Raw genomic sequence first — 15,098 nt, forward strand, 5'->3', positions numbered from 1 at the left:
ACCCCCCCCCCCCCCACCCCCCCCCCCCCCCCCCCCCCCCCCCCCCCCCCCCCCCCCCCCCCCCCTTAAAAGAGTTAGATGCACTATTGTAAAGTGGTTGTTCCACTGGATATCATAAGGTGAATGCACCAATTTGTAAGTCGCTCTGGATAAGAGCGTCTGCTAAATGACTTAAATGTAAATGTAAATGTAAATGTAAGATGATTGACCAGACCCTGCAGATGGAAACAGTAGTTGAATATGATTGAACAGACCCTGCAGATGGAAACAGTAGTTGATGATGATTGACCAGACCCTGCAGATGGAAACAGTAGTTGATGATGATTGACCGACTTGCAGATGGAAACAGTAGTTGAAGAGTTTGACCAGAACCTGCAGATGGAACAGTAGTTGAAGATGATTGACCAGACCCTGCAGATGGAAACAGTAGTTGAAGATGATTGCCAGACCCTGCAGATGGAAAAAGTAGTTGAAGATGATGACCCGACCTGCAGATGGAAACAGTAGTTGAAGATGATTGACCAGACCCTGCAGATGGAAACAGTAGTTGAAGATGATGATTGGCCAGACCCTGCAGATGGAAACAGTAGTTGAAGATGATTGGCCAGACCGCAGATGGAAACAGTAGTTGAAGATGATGCTGCCTACGGAGCTGTGGGGGAACGGCACCTCCGTACCTTCAGGTCTGATCAGGCCCTACACCCAAACAAGGGCACTGCGTTCATCCACCTGCTGACTGCTCGCCTCCCTACCCTCTGAGGAAGTACAGTTCCCACTCAGCCCAGTCAAAACTGTTTCGCTGCTCTGGCACCCCAATGGTGGAACAAACTCCCTCACGACGCCAGGGCAGCGGAGTCATCACACCTTCCGGAGACACCTGAAACCCCACCTCAAGGAATACCTAGGATAGGATAAAGTAATCCTTCTAACCCCCCCCCCCCCCCCCCCCTTAAAAGAGTTAGATGCACTATTGTAAAGTGGTTGTTCCACTGGATATCATAAGGTGAATGCACCAATTTGTAAGTCGCTCTGGATAAGAGCGTCTGCTAAATGACTTAAATGTAAATGTAAATGTAAATGTAAGATGATTGACCAGACCCTGCAGATGGAAACTGTAGTGAATATGATTGAACAGAACCCAGTGATTGTGTGTCAGTGACAGTGATGTGTGTCAGTAACAGTGATGATGTGTGTCAGTGACAGTGATGTGTGTCAGTAACAGTGATGATGTGTGTCAGTAACAGTGATGATGTGTGTCAGTAACAGTGATGATGTGTGTCAGTGACAGTGATGTGTGTCAGTAACAGTGATGATGTGTGTCAGTGACAGTGATGTGTGTCAGTAACAGTGATGATGTGTGTCAGTGACAGTGATGTGTGTCAGTAACAGTGATGATGTGTGTCAGTAACAGTGATGATGTGTGTCAGTGACAGTGATGTGTGTCAGTAACAGTGATGATGTGTGTCAGTAACAGTGATGATGTGTGTCAGTAACAGTGATGATGTGTCAGTAACAGTGATGTGTGTCAGTAACAGCGATGTGTGTCAGTAACAGTGATGATGTGTCAGTAACAGTGATGATGTGTGTCAGTAACAGTGATGATGTGTCAGTAACAGCGATGATGTGTGTCAGTAACAGTGATGATGTGTCAGTAACAGCGATGTGTGTCAGTAACAGTGATGATGTGTGTCAGTAACAGTGATGATGTGTGTCAGTAACAGTGATGTGTGTCAGTAACAGTGATGATGTGTCAGTAACAGTGATGATGTGTGTCAGTAACAGTGATGATGTGTGTCAGTAACAGTGATGATGTGTCAGTAACAGTGATGATGTGTGTCAGTAACAGTGATGATGTGTGTCAGTAACAGTGATGATGTGTCAGTAACAGTGATGATGTGTGTCAGTAACAGTGATGATGTTCTTCTTCCCACCAGACATGCTGGAGGAGATGTTCAACGGGCTCCACTTCAAGGTGACCCTGGTTAAGTGGCCGAGTGTGGGGGATACCCTGTCTCTTCTCAGGCAGGCTGCCCAACCGAGGGAGAACCAGGAAGTTGATGCCTTCGCCTGCTGCATCATCAGCCGTGGTACTGCTACCGACCTGCTGGCTACAGACTCCCACAGGTAGAGCACGGCACTCGCCACACCTGGGGTGTGGGTTTGATTCCCATTGGGCTCACCCATACTAAAATGGACACATGTAAGTCATTTTGGCATATCTTATTATAATTATTGTACATTTTATTTGACAGGCTCGGGGTGCGTCTTGACACCGTCCGACACCTCTTCATCCCTGACTACTGCCCCAGGCTGGCTGGCAAGCCCAAGCTGTTCTTCATCCAGACCTATAGTGTGTCAGGCCCCCAGGGCTGCTCCTCCAGGCCCACGGGTCACCCTGCTCACAGGGAGGAGGATCTGGAGACAGACGGGTATGGGGAACCTCTCAGTGTGGAGTCAGTCCCCACTGACGCAGATGTCTTCTGGAGCCACTGTTGGACAGATGAGGGTCAGCTGGAGGAGAAGGACCATCGGTCTGTGTACCTGCAGGCCCTGAGAGGGGCAGTTCTGACAGGACAGAGGAGGTACTGACTGCAACATGTCAATCAAACAGAGATGTTTCAGTCATAGATATTGAAAATGAGCCGTCCTGTTGTTCCAGCCCAGAGTGAAATGCTGATTGAAAAGACATATTTTCAACCAGTTTTGCTCACTGGGATCTCTCTGGTTTCAGTCTTTAGTATGTTTAATGGTACAACATTTAGACAAAAAAAAGCATAAAAGATTACATTTCATGTTTGCTTGAATTGCACTGAATAAAGTAATGCCCATAGTGTAATCATGAATGACACGGTTCCTTTGCTTTTCTTGCAGGAGAACCCATCTAGTGGATGTCCATACAGAGATGAACGGGGTGATCTTCGACCACAACAGAAGGAATCCAGGAGCCAGATACAACATTAATCTGAGACACACACTCAGGAAGAATCTCTACATGTTATAGGAGACAGAATATAGTTTGCTCTACTGTATAACCACTGAGCTGAGGAACCACTGAGGACTACATTATATTATACAGTATACAACAGCACCCTCTACTGGCAGCTTTGATAACCACAACAGCACCCTCTACTGGCAGCTTTGATAACCACAACACCACCCTCTACTGGCAGCTTTGATAACCACAACAGCACCCTCTACTGGCAGCTTTGATAACCACAACAGCACCCTCTACTGGCAGCTTTGATAACCACAACAGCACCCTCTACTGGCAGCTTTGATAACCACAACAGCACCCTCTACTGGTGACAACTGTCTTGCATCACATAGAGCAGCTAGCGAGGAAGTAGTGCACTAAAAACACATTCAGTATTTTTCACTATGTATTTATTCAAGACATATGTTTTTCTTTTTACTGAAGGATTTGAGAAAATAATGTGAATTCAGATCTGTGCATTTTTAAATGTAGCCAAGCCTGATAAGTAGTAATAAAACGTAGACCTAAAATACTTTATTTATTCACCTAGATGGGTTAGGGTTAACCCTAGATGGGAAAGGAAAGCTCATTTTCTATGCATTTTCAAAATATACGACAGGTATATCGGGGAAGTTTATTTGAAATACCCCATCACAATGTTATACTGCGACCGTAAGGAAAATGGAGCCCCTTGAGAGGGCAAGAACAAGATGTATGTCAGAAGAAGTGCAATATTATCATAAGGAGATGTATACTTGGAATACGGAGGAGGAATTGAGGGAAAACGAGAGGCAGAGGAGGTCTAAGAGAGAGAGGGAGGAAGAGGGTGAGCTTGAATTGTTAAAAAATGGAGGGAAAATGGGAGATGGTTTGTTAAAGAAGAACAGTAGAAAGTGTAAGCAGAGGGAGCTGAAGACAAGAGGAGAAATGGAAGTGAATGAGGTCAAAGTATCGGAGGTGGTAGCTGTGGTGAAGTTCTCGGAGCCTGAGGCTTGTACCGAGGGTCAGGATAAAAATGAGTCTGTGACAGTAGGAGTGAAGTTTTTGGAAAAAGTGGACCCTTGCCTTTTGGCTGATCCAGTTGTGGTTTCAGGATGGGTGAAAACAGAGTTGGGTGCTGTGGAATCGGTGAAGTGATGTTAGGATATATAAGTTATCCTGTACAAGCTTTTGTGCCAAATACATTACGTTGTTACACGTGTCAAGCTTATGGGCAGTAGTGCATAAGTTGTCATATTCTAAGGCAGTGAAGAAAGTAGAGGAAGATGTGTCAAGGTGGAGGGATCCTTAAAGAAGTGGTGTGACTAGTAGACCTGTACCAGTACAGGGGGGGGGGGGTAACAAGTGATATATGTCTCAGTAAGATTCGATTTATAGCATTTATAGCCAATGGTTATCAACTGTACTGCAGGGATGGAACATAAGTCACAGACAATAGAGGTTGTGGTGGCAGCTGCAGAGAGGTATTTGGGTGTGAGAGACTTGACATCAGAAGAGTTACAGGGTGTGTTAAGTAGTGGTGTCCCATCCATTCAGGTTGTTGGCCTGAAGTAGAACTAAATAGATTTAAATAGTGGAGTAGGGTGGGGGGTTGGTAATGAGTGTAGGGTTAGATGGTAGATGGTAGGGTATTTAAATAGTGGAGTAGGGTGGTGGGTTGTTAATGAGTGTAGGGTTAGATGGTAGATGGTAGGGTATTTAAATAGTGGAGTAGGGTGGTAGGTTGTTAATGAGTGTAGGGTTAGATGGTAGATGGTAGGGTATTTAAATAGTGGAGTAGGGTGGTGGGTTGTTAATGAGTGTAGGGTTAGATGGTAGATGGTAGGGTATTTAAATAGTGGAGTAGGGTGGGGGGTTGTTAATGAGTGTAGGGTTAGATGGTAGATGGTAGGGTATTTAAATAGTGGAGTAGGGTGGGGGGTTGTTAATGAGTGTAGGGGTAGATGGTAGATGGTAGGGTATTTAAATAGTGGAGTAGGGTGGGGGGTTGTTAATGAGTGTAGGGTTAGATGGTAGATGGTAGGGTATTTAAATAGTGGAGTAGGGTGGGGGGTTGTTAATGAGTGTAGGGTTAGATGGTAGATGGTAGGGTATTTAAATAGTGGAGTAGGGTGGGGGGTTGTTAATGAGTGTAGGGTTAGATGGTAGATGGTAGGGTATTTAAATAGTGGAGTAGGGTGGTAGGTTGTTAATGAGTGTAGGGTTAGATGGTAGATGGTAGGGTATTTAAATAGTGGAGTAGGGTGGGGGGTTGTTAATGAGTGTAGGGGTAGATGGTAGATGGTCGGGTATTTAAATAGTGGAGTAGGGTGGTGGGTTGTTAGTGAGTGTAGGGTTAGATGGTAGATGGTAGGGTATTTAAATAGTGGAGTAGGGTGGTGGGTTGTTAATGAGTGTAGGGTTAGATGGTAGATGGTAGGGTATTTAAATAGTGGAGTAGGGTGGGGGGTTGTTAATGAGTGTAGGGTTAGATGGTAGATGGTCGGGTATTTAAATAGTGGAGTAGGGTGGGGGGTTGTTAATGAGTGTAGGGTTAGATGGTAGATGGTAGGGTATTTAAATAGTGGAGTAGGGTGGTGGGTTTATAGTGAGTGTAGGGTTAGATGGTAGATGGTAGGGTATTTAAATAGTGGAGTAGGGTGGGGGGTTGTTAATGAGTGTAGGGTTAGATGGTAGATGGTAGGGTATTTGTTGATTTATTCCTTTTTATTTTCAAGCAAAATGTAAAGGAGTTATACTCCAGTCTAGTAAGTGGCGGTAATGCAACATTTATTGGATGCCAACCACCGTTAAACCTCATCGAAGAAGAACGTTAAACCGCACCGCTAGATGGCTATCCAGGTTAACTTCGGTGTCAGCAGATAATCTGGTGTCAATCAGTCTGATTGCTCAGAGGTTTTGTCCAAGAAGTGTGTCTGTGATGTTATTTCCCCCCCCCATACTATTCCAACCTCCATGGTTTTACATGTGATGATGCAGGAAAAATGTGTAGCCAATATGCAAAACGTACCGGTATGTAGGTGAGCATGCATTTTCCCCATGACGCGCCAGACACCGTGAACGTGCATCATCTTCGGGCTGCTGTTACTATGATGCAATGGCGGCGGTGCTGTGTATCAGAGTTGGATGAGTTATCAGGTCAAGCCGCTCGACACAGACACCGTGGATAGGAAACCCACCTCTGTCCAGATCAACCGAATTCGTAACTGTTTCGTGATTTAGCCTCAACGTTACTTTAGGAATGTGGCTAGCGGGGTTAGCTAGCTAATGAAAGTCTGTGCCATGGTGATGTAGGGCTTTTTCGCACATCTGTCTGCAGTAGCTAGCAACCGTCAGCCACCACCCGCCTGCTAACGTTACACCAGGCAAGCAGCCGGAGGAGACTGGACATCACTCTGTCCTCTGACGGGAGTCTCGGCCCAATCGGACCGGACTGGAACATGGCTGAGAGGAATTCTACCGGATTACTAATGATGTTGGAACCGACCCCGGCTATCGCCATGACTCTCCCGGTGGAGGTTCGGGAGAAGCTGGCGGAGTTGGAGCTGGAACTCTCGGAAGGTAGGCGAGTCACTCCCGTCTCCGCACACGTTAGCTACCGTGGCTAGCTATGTGTGGAACGAGGCTGCTCTTTGGCAGACTTTACAGCTAATTATCTGCTCAAATTGAAATCGGAAGTAGCCTATTCCACACACAAATCAAGTCCAATCGATGAAAGTACTTTTGGGATGAATATTTTGAACAGAGTGCTCAGTCGCCAAACTCGAGCGCCAAAACATTAACAATGTTTGAGGACTAGGTGTCGGCCGCGAGAAATGGGACTTATTTTGGAAGTTGTCCAAATGACATTTGGGAAAGTTAAAAGGAAGAGATCCCAAAGTTATAAAATAGGCTAGTATTTAATTATTATTTAATAATTTAAACCACAGCTGTCTGACACGCGCCCTGATTAATGTTATGTAGCTACCTAATGTTCTCGTGACATGGATGTTTTTCATTCCCCAATTTGTTTATGCAAAAGTATGATGAGGGAGACATGGAAAAGAGGACCACCGTATTGCATTGTGGGTATTAAATGTAAAACCAGTGGTTTACACACACACACACACACACACACACACACACACACACACACACACACACAGAATGCCAACGTCAGACAATCCATTCCAATGTTAAGGTTGAATAACACTGTCTCTTGTTGATCAGATAGCACCAACTCTGGGTTATGCCGTTTGAATAGCCTTCCAACTCTTCAAGAATCAGGTTTTTCTCAGTGGGCACAGTATTAAAGTTCATTGCTCTTTCTACAGTGTCCTTGGTCATACTGACAATGCAGAACCTGTAACGAAGGTGCCATCAGACAGTGAAGGTGTGGCCGAATCACAACCTTCAAGGCTATCTGTGCGTTGGCAGAAAAGTAGTGAAGCGGGCCTCCCGAGTGCCATTGCAGTGCTTGCGGCGTCACTACAGACCTGGGTTCGATCCCTGGCTGTGCCACAACCGGCCGTGACTGGGAGTCCCATAGGGCGGTGCACATTTGGCCCAGCGGCGTCCTGGGGGGGGGGGGGGGGTGGGGGGCTTTACTTGGCTCATCGCGTTCTAGCGTCTCCTTGTGGCAGGCCCGGGCACCTGCAGGCTGACTGCTGTCGTCAGTTGAACAGTGTTTCCTCCCACACATTGGTGCAGCTGGCCGGGTGTTAAGGAAGCATTCTATTGAAAATGAATGTACTTCTGGTGTACCAAAATGCAATGATGCCCCTGGTGTGATCCAGGCATTACTCTGAGCCATCTGAAAGATGCAGTGTGTCAGTAACTTCCTCAATACCTCCTGTGTACATGGGATGAATGCACCAACAATGGATGCTGAAATATAAACACACTCAACCTTGGTCCCGTTATAGCTGATCAGTGTGCTGCTGACTGTACACTCTTCAACCTTCCCCTCAGTCCGGAAGATCAAACCCCTGATTCCACCTTTACTCAAAGTCAGATTAATCTAGTAGATGGTGTTGAAAAGAAGAGGGATTAATTTAGAAATGGAACCACTGAGCCACTCTAAACTGCCCTGCAGGACTCCATGTATCAGGAAAGGGGTATCAAATGTCTTTATTTGACCTTTTATAGTCCCATTGAGACCAAGGTCTTTTTTACAAGGGAGCCATGCTTTTTACAATTTCCACATTTTTATAGGATACAAGAAACAGTTCAAATACACAAATCATCGACATCTTTCAGCTACCAGGTCTTCAATCAATATCCTAAACTGCCTGAGTGCCACTGGTTCATCCAATTTCAACCAGATCTGCAGATTGTTCCAGCAGTGGGACTGAAGTCTTAGCATGTCACAATTGGTACCCTGTTCCCTATGAAGTGCACTACTTTTGACCAGGGGCCATAGGGCTCTAGTCAAATGTAGTGCACTATATAGGGAATAGGGTGCCATTTGTGATGGACACTTAGCAAGACTCATCGTTATGTAGTGAGCAGCTGTATTAGGCCATGCAGAGCCTCAGCAGTGACCTATAGATTATTATCTGATTAGATTGAGGACTAGTGATGGTGTTTGCAGTGACCTATAGATTATTATCTGATTAGATTGAGGACTAGTGATGGTGTTAGCAGTGACATATAGATTATTATCTGATTAGATTGAGGACTAGTGATGGTGTTAGCAGAGCCTCAGCAGTGACCTATAGGTTATTATCTGATTAGATTGAGGACTAGTGATGGTGTTAGCAGTGACCTATATATTATTATCTGATTAGACTGAGGACTAGTGATGGTGTTAGCAGTGACCTATATATTATTATCTGATTAGACTGAGGACTAGTGATGGTGTTAGCAGAGCCTCAGCAGTGACCTATAGGTTATTATCTGATTAGATTGAGGACTAGTGATGGTGTTAGCAGTGACCTATAGATTATCTGATTAGACTGAGGACTAGTGATGGTGTTAGCAGTGACCTATAGGTTATTATCTGATTAGATTGAGGACTAGTGATGGTGTTAGCAGTGACATATAGATTATCTGATTAGACTGAGGACTAGTGATGGTGTTAGCAGTGACCTATAGATTATTATCTGATTAGATTGAGGACTAGTGATGGTGTTAGCAGAGCCTCAGCAGTGACCTATAGATTATTATCTGATTAGATTGAGGACTAGTGATGGTGTTAACAGAGCCTCAGCAGTGACCTATAGATTATTATCTGATTAGATTGAGGACTAGTGATGGTGTTAGCAGAGCCTCAGCAGTGACCTATAGATTATTATCTGATTAGATTGAGGACTAGTGATGGTGTTAGCAGTGACATATAGATTATCTGATTAGACTGAGGACTAGTGATGGTGTTAGCAGAGCCTCAGCAGTGACCTATAGATTATTATCTGATTAGATTGAGGACTAGTGATGGTGTTAGCAGTGACCTATAGATTATTATCTGATTAGATTGAGGACTAGTGATGGTGTCAGCAGTGACCTATAGATTATTATCTGATTAGATTGAGGACTAGTGATGGTGTTAGCAGTGACCTATAGGTTATTATCTGATTAGATTGAGGACTAGTGATGGTGTTAGCAGTGACCTATAGATTATTATCTGATTAGATTGAGGACTAGTGATGGTGTTAGCAGTGACCTATAGATTATTATCTGATTAGATTGAGGACTAGTGATGGTGTTAGCAGAGCCTCAGCAGTGACCTATAGGTTATTATCTGATTAGATTGAGGACTAGTGATGGTGTCAGCAGAGCCTCAGCAGTGACCTATAGATTATTATCTGATTAGATTGAGGACTAGTGATGGTGTCAGCAGTGACCTATAGATTATTATCTGATTAGATTGAGGCTCTAGTGATGGTGTTAGCAGTGACCTATAGGTTATTATCTGATTAGATTGAGGACTAGTGATGGTGTTAGCAGAGGGACTTTTTCTGGTTGGGTCTAAGCGTGTTAGTGTTCTATGGAAGAGTAAAAATAAATTGTGCCATATTATCATTGATGAGAATCGGGGACAGTCAAAGCCTTAGACATAACAGGGAAACAAACTTAGGACATGATAGTTATGTCGCAAATGGCACCCTATTCCCTACAGTGCATTACCTGTGACCAGAGCCCTTTGGACGGGATGGGGTGCCATTACCTGTGACCAGAGCCCTTTGTACGGGATGGGGTGCCATTACCTGTGACCAGAGCCCTTTGTACGGGATGGGGTGCCATTACTGGTGACCAGAGCCCTTTGGACGGGATGGGGTGCCATTACCTGTGACCAGAGCCCTTTGTACGGGATGGGGTGCCATTACCTGTGACCAGAGCCCTTTGTACGGGATGGGGTGCCATTACTGGTGACCAGAGCCCTTTGGACGGGATGGGGTGCCATTACCTGTGACCAGAGCCCTTTGTACGGGATGGGGTGCCATTAACTGTGACCAGAGCCCTTTGTACGGGATGGGGTGCCATTACCTGTGACCAGAGCCCTTTGTACGGGATGGGGTGCCATTACTGGTGACCAGAGCCCTTTGTACAGGATGGGGTGCCATTAACTGTGACCAGAGCCCTTTGTACGGGATGGGGTGCCATTACTGGTGACCAGAGCCCTTTGTACGGGATGGGGTGCCATTACTTGTGACCAGAGCCCTTTGTACGGGATGGGGTGCCATTACTGGTGACCAGAGCCCTTTGTACGGGATGGGGTGCCATTACCTGTGACCAGAGCCCTTTGGACGGGATGGGGTGCCATTACTGGTGACCAGAGCCCTTTGTACGGGATGGGGTGCCATTACCTGTGACCAGAGCCCTTTGGACGGGATGGGGTGCCATTACTGGTGACCAGAGCCCTTTGTACGGGATGGGGTGCCATTACCTGTGACCAGAGCCCTTTATTTTTAATTTTTTTTACATTTCACCAGGTATATATATATATATAACCTTAACCCTTTATTTAACCAGGTAGGCTAGTACAAAAATACAGTCAATAACACAATAGAAAAGTATATGTACAGTGTGTGCAAATGAAGTAAGATTAGGGAGGTCAGGCAATAAATAGGCCATAGTGGCGAAATAATTACAATTTAGCATTAACACTGGAGTGATAGATGTGCAGAAGATGAATGTGCATGTAGAGATACTGGGGTGAATAATAGCAAAAAAGAAATAACTATATGGGGATGAGGTAGTTGGATGGGCTATTTACAGATGGGCTATGTACAGTGATCGGTAAGCTGCTCTGACAGCTGGTGCTTAAAGTTAGTGAGGTTAGTGACTGCAATTCATTCCAGTCATTGGCAGCAGAGAACTGGAAGGAAAGGCGGCCAAAAGAGGTGTTGGCTTTGGGGGTGACCAGTGAGATATACCTGCTGGAGCGCGTGCTACGGGTGGGTGCTGCTATGGTGACTAGTGAGCTGAGATAAGGCGGGGCTTTACCTAGCAAAGACTTATAGATGACCTGGAGCCAGTGGGTTTGGTGAAGAATATGAAGCGAGGGCCAGCCAACGAGAGCATACAGGTCGCAGTGGTGGGTAGTATATGGGGCTTTGGTGACAAAACAGATGTCACTGTGATAGACTGCATCCAATTTCCTGAGTAGAGTGTTGGAGGCTATTTTGTAAAGGACATCGCCGAAGTCAAAGCTCGGTAGGATAGTCAGTTTTGCGAGGATATGTTTGGCAGCATGAGTGAAGGAGGCTTTGTTGTGAAATAGGAAGCCGATTCTAGATTTAACTTTGAATTGGAGATGTTTCGTGTGAGTCTGGAAGGAGAGTTTACAGTCTAACCAGACACCTAGGTATTTGTAGTTGTCCACATATTCTAAGTCAGAACCGTCCAGAGTAGTGATGCTGGACGGGCGGGCGGGTGCCGGCAGCAATCGGTTGAAGAGGATGCTTTTAGTTTTACTTGCATTTAAGAGCAGTTGGAGGCCACGGAAGGAGTGTACAGGATAGGGGGCCTTTTGGGAAGTCTGTTGTGAGCTGACCAGCGTCTCCAGGGAGACAGAGGGTTCCTGTCCTCATGGTCTCTGTGTGTTGTCAGGAGTGGAACCAGTTGTCCTCCTGATGGTCTCTGTGTGTTGTCCTCCTGATGGTCTCTGTGTGTTGTCCTCCTCATGGTCTCTGTGTGTTGTCCTCCTCATGGTCTCTGTGTGTTGTCCTCCTGATGGTCTCTGTGTGTTGTCCTCCTGATGGTCTCTGTGTGTTGTCCTCCTCATGGTCTCTGTGTGTTGTCCTCCTCATGGTCTCTGTGTGTTGTCCTCCTGATGGTCTCTCTCTCTGTGTTTGTCATCCTGATGGTGGTCTCTCTGTGTTTGTCATCCTGATGGTGGTCTCTCTGTGTGTTTGTCATCCTGATGGTGGTCTCTCTCTGTGTGTTTGTCATCCTGATGGTGGTCTCTCTCTGTGTGTTTGTCATCCTGATGGTGGTCTCTCTCTGTGTGTTTGTCATCCTGATGGCGGTCTCTCTGTGTTTGTCATCCCGATGGTGGTCTCTCTCTGTGTGTTTGTCATCCCGATGGTGGTCTCTCTCTGTGTGTTTGTCATCCTGATGGTGGTCTCTCTCTCTGTGTTTGTCATCCCGATGGTGGTCTCTCTCTCTGTGTTTGTCCTCCTGATGGTGGTCTCTCTCTCTGTGTGTTTGTCCTCCTGATGGTGGTCTCTCTCTCTGTGTGTTTGTCATCCTGATGGTGGTCTCTCTCTGTGTGTTTATCATCCTGATGGTGGTCTCTCTCTGTGTGTTTGTCATCCTGATGGTGGTGTCTCTCTGTGTGTTTGTCATCCTGATGGTGGTCTCTCTGTGTTTGTCATCCTGATGGTGGTCTCTCTGTGTTTGTCATCCTGATGGTGGTCTCTCTCTGTGTGTTTGTCATCCTGATGGTGGTCTCTGTGTGTTTATCATCCTGATGGTGGTCTCTCTGTGTGTGTTTGTCATCCTGATGGTGGTCTCTCTCTGTGTGTTTGTCATCCTGATGGTGGTCTCTCTCTGTGTGTTTGTCATCCTGATGGTGGTCTCTCTCTGTGTGTTGTCCTCCTGATGGTCTCTGTGTGTTGTCCTCCTCATGGTCTCTGTGTGTTGTCCTCATGGTCTCTGTGTGTTGTCCTCCTGATGGTGGTCTCTCTGTGTGTGTTTGTCATCCTGATGGTGGTCTCTCTCTGTGTGTTTGTCATCCTGATGGTGGTCTCTTTCTGTGTGTTTGTCCTCCTGATGGTGGTCTCTCTCTGTGTGTTTGTCCTCCTGATGGTGGTCTCTGTGTGTTTGTCATCCTGATGGTGGTCTCTGTGTGTTTGTCATCCCGATGGTGGTCTCTGTGTGTGTTTGTCATCCTGATGGTGGTCTCTCTCTGTGTTTGTCATCCTGATGGTGGTCTCTCTCTGTGTGTGTTTGTCCTCCTGATGGTGGTCTCTCTGTGTGTGTTTGTCCTCCTGATGGTGGTCTCTCTCTGTGTGTTTGTCATCCTGATGGGGGTCTCTGTGTGTTTGTCATCCTGATGGGGGTCTCTCTCTGTGTGTTTGTCACCCTGCTGGGGGTCTCTCTCTGTGTGTTTGTCATCCTGATGGGGGTCTCTCTGTCTGTTGTCATCCTGATGGGGGTCTCTCTGTCTGTTGTCATCCTGATGGTGGTCTCTGCTGTCCTAGCTTCAGGGGGGAGATTGACAGGAACTCTGCTCTCCTAGCTTCAGGGGGAAGATGGACAGGGACTTTGCTGTCCTAGCTTCAGGAGGGAGATGGACAGGGTCTCTGCTGTCCTAGCTTCAGGGGGAAGATGGACAGGGACTTTGCTGTCCTAGCATCAGGGGGAAGATGGACAGGGACTCTGCTGTCCTAGCTTCAGGGGGAAGATGGACAGGGACTCTGCTGTCCTAGCTTCAGGGGGGAGATGTCAGGGGGAAGATGGACAGGGACTCTGCTGTCCTAGCTTCAGGGGGCGATGGTTACACCATGGTGTTCCAGGACAGAGAAGAGCTGAGCTGGAGCTGCCTCCCGTAGGGGTGGGAGGGCCAATAGACCAGAGGTGGCAGAATGGTGTGCTTGTGTTGGGCATAGTCTGAAGGTAGGGAGGGGCAGTTCCTCTTGTTGCTCCGTAGGCAAGTACCATAGTCTTGTAGTGGATCAATCAATCAAGTTTATTTTATAAAGCCCTTCGTACATCAGCTAATATCTCGAAGTGCTGTACAGAAACCCAGCCTAAAACCCCAAACAGCAAGCAATGCAGGTGTAGAAGCACGGTGGCTAGGAAAAACTCCCTAGAAAGGCCAAAACCTAGGAAGAAACCTAGAGAGGAACCAGGCTATGAGGGGTGGCCAGTCCTCTTCTGGCTGTGCCGGGTGGAGATTATAACAGAACATGGCCAAGATGTTCAAAATGTTCATAAATGACAAGCATGGTCAAATAATAATCAGGAGTAAATGTCAGTTGGCTTTTCATAGCCGATCATTAAGAGTTGAAAACAGCAGGTCTGGGACAGGTAGGGGTTCCATAACTGCAGGCAGAACAGTTGAAACTGGAACAGCAGCAAGGCCAGGTGGACTGGGGACAGCAAGGAGTCATCATGCCAGGTAGTCCTGAGGCATGGTCCTAGGGCTCAGGTCCTCCGAGAGAGAGAAAGAAAGAGAGAAGGAGAGAATTAGAGAGAGCATACTTACATTCACACAGGACACTGGATAAGACAGGAGAAGTACTCCAGATATAACCAACTGACCCTAGCCCCCCGACACAAACTACTGCAGCATAAATACTGGAGGCTGAGACAGGAGGGGTCAGGAGACACTGTGGCCCCATCCGATGATACCCCCGGACAGGGCCAAACAGGAAGGATATAACCCCACCCACTTTGCCAAAGCACAGCCCCCGCACCACTAGAGGGATATCTTCAGCCACCAACTTACAATCCTGAGACAAGGCCGAGTATAGCCCACAAAGATCTCCACCACAGCACAAACCAAGGGGGGGGCGCCAACCCAGACAGGAAGATCACGTCAGTAACTCAACCCACTCAAGTGACGCACCCCTCCTAGGGACGGCATGAATGAGCACAAGATGTGTGCTTTGACTAGAAGCCAGTGGAACCAGAATCTATGTCTGTCCAGCTGTTTCCTCTTCCTTCCTGTTCTCTCTGTGTCACTTCCTGGTCTGGT

The 15,098-nt window shown here is 46.7% G+C and overlaps 2 protein-coding genes across 2 annotated transcripts in view; both read left to right on the forward strand.

Annotated features, from left to right (window-relative positions):
• The first annotated feature begins 1,938 nt into the window (after nucleotides 1-1,938).
• On the forward strand, nucleotides 1,939-3,491 carry LOC120063697 (CASP8 and FADD-like apoptosis regulator). The gene is made up of 3 exons (XM_039013990.1): nucleotides 1,939-2,124; nucleotides 2,253-2,582; nucleotides 2,872-3,491. Exons 1-3 carry the CDS (start codon nucleotides 1,949-1,951, stop codon nucleotides 2,999-3,001), a joined length of 636 nt encoding a protein of 211 aa, XP_038869918.1. The 5' UTR covers nucleotides 1,939-1,948; the 3' UTR covers nucleotides 3,002-3,491.
• A 2,643-nt stretch (nucleotides 3,492-6,134) lies between these two features.
• LOC120064503 (disco-interacting protein 2 homolog A-like) overlaps nucleotides 6,135-15,098 on the forward strand; it is a 198,358-nt gene continuing 189,394 nt past the window's right edge. Inside the window, exon 1 of the mRNA XM_039015120.1 lies at nucleotides 6,135-6,535. Coding sequence (XP_038871048.1) covers nucleotides 6,415-6,535 — 121 coding nt within the window. The 5' untranslated portion in view covers nucleotides 6,135-6,414. The remainder of the gene's footprint in view (nucleotides 6,536-15,098) is intronic.

Source organism: Salvelinus namaycush, chromosome 19, assembly GCF_016432855.1.
Source record: "Salvelinus namaycush isolate Seneca chromosome 19, SaNama_1.0, whole genome shotgun sequence".
NCBI classification, from domain to species: domain Eukaryota; kingdom Metazoa; phylum Chordata; class Actinopteri; order Salmoniformes; family Salmonidae; genus Salvelinus; species Salvelinus namaycush.

What these genes read in the sequence shown, in the direction of transcription:
- LOC120063697 (XM_039013990.1), top strand. Translation starts at nt 1,949, where the DNA reads ATGTTCAACGGGCTCCACTTCAAGGTGACCCTGGTTAAGTGGCCGAGT. An exon ending in CTGGCTACAGACTCCCACAG is followed by an intron (nt 2,125 to 2,252) that starts GTAGAGCACGGC and finishes TTTATTTGACAG; the next exon opens with GCTCGGGGTGCGTCTTGACA. An exon ending in GTTCTGACAGGACAGAGGAG is followed by an intron (nt 2,583 to 2,871) that starts GTACTGACTGCA and finishes CTTTTCTTGCAG; the next exon opens with GAGAACCCATCTAGTGGATG.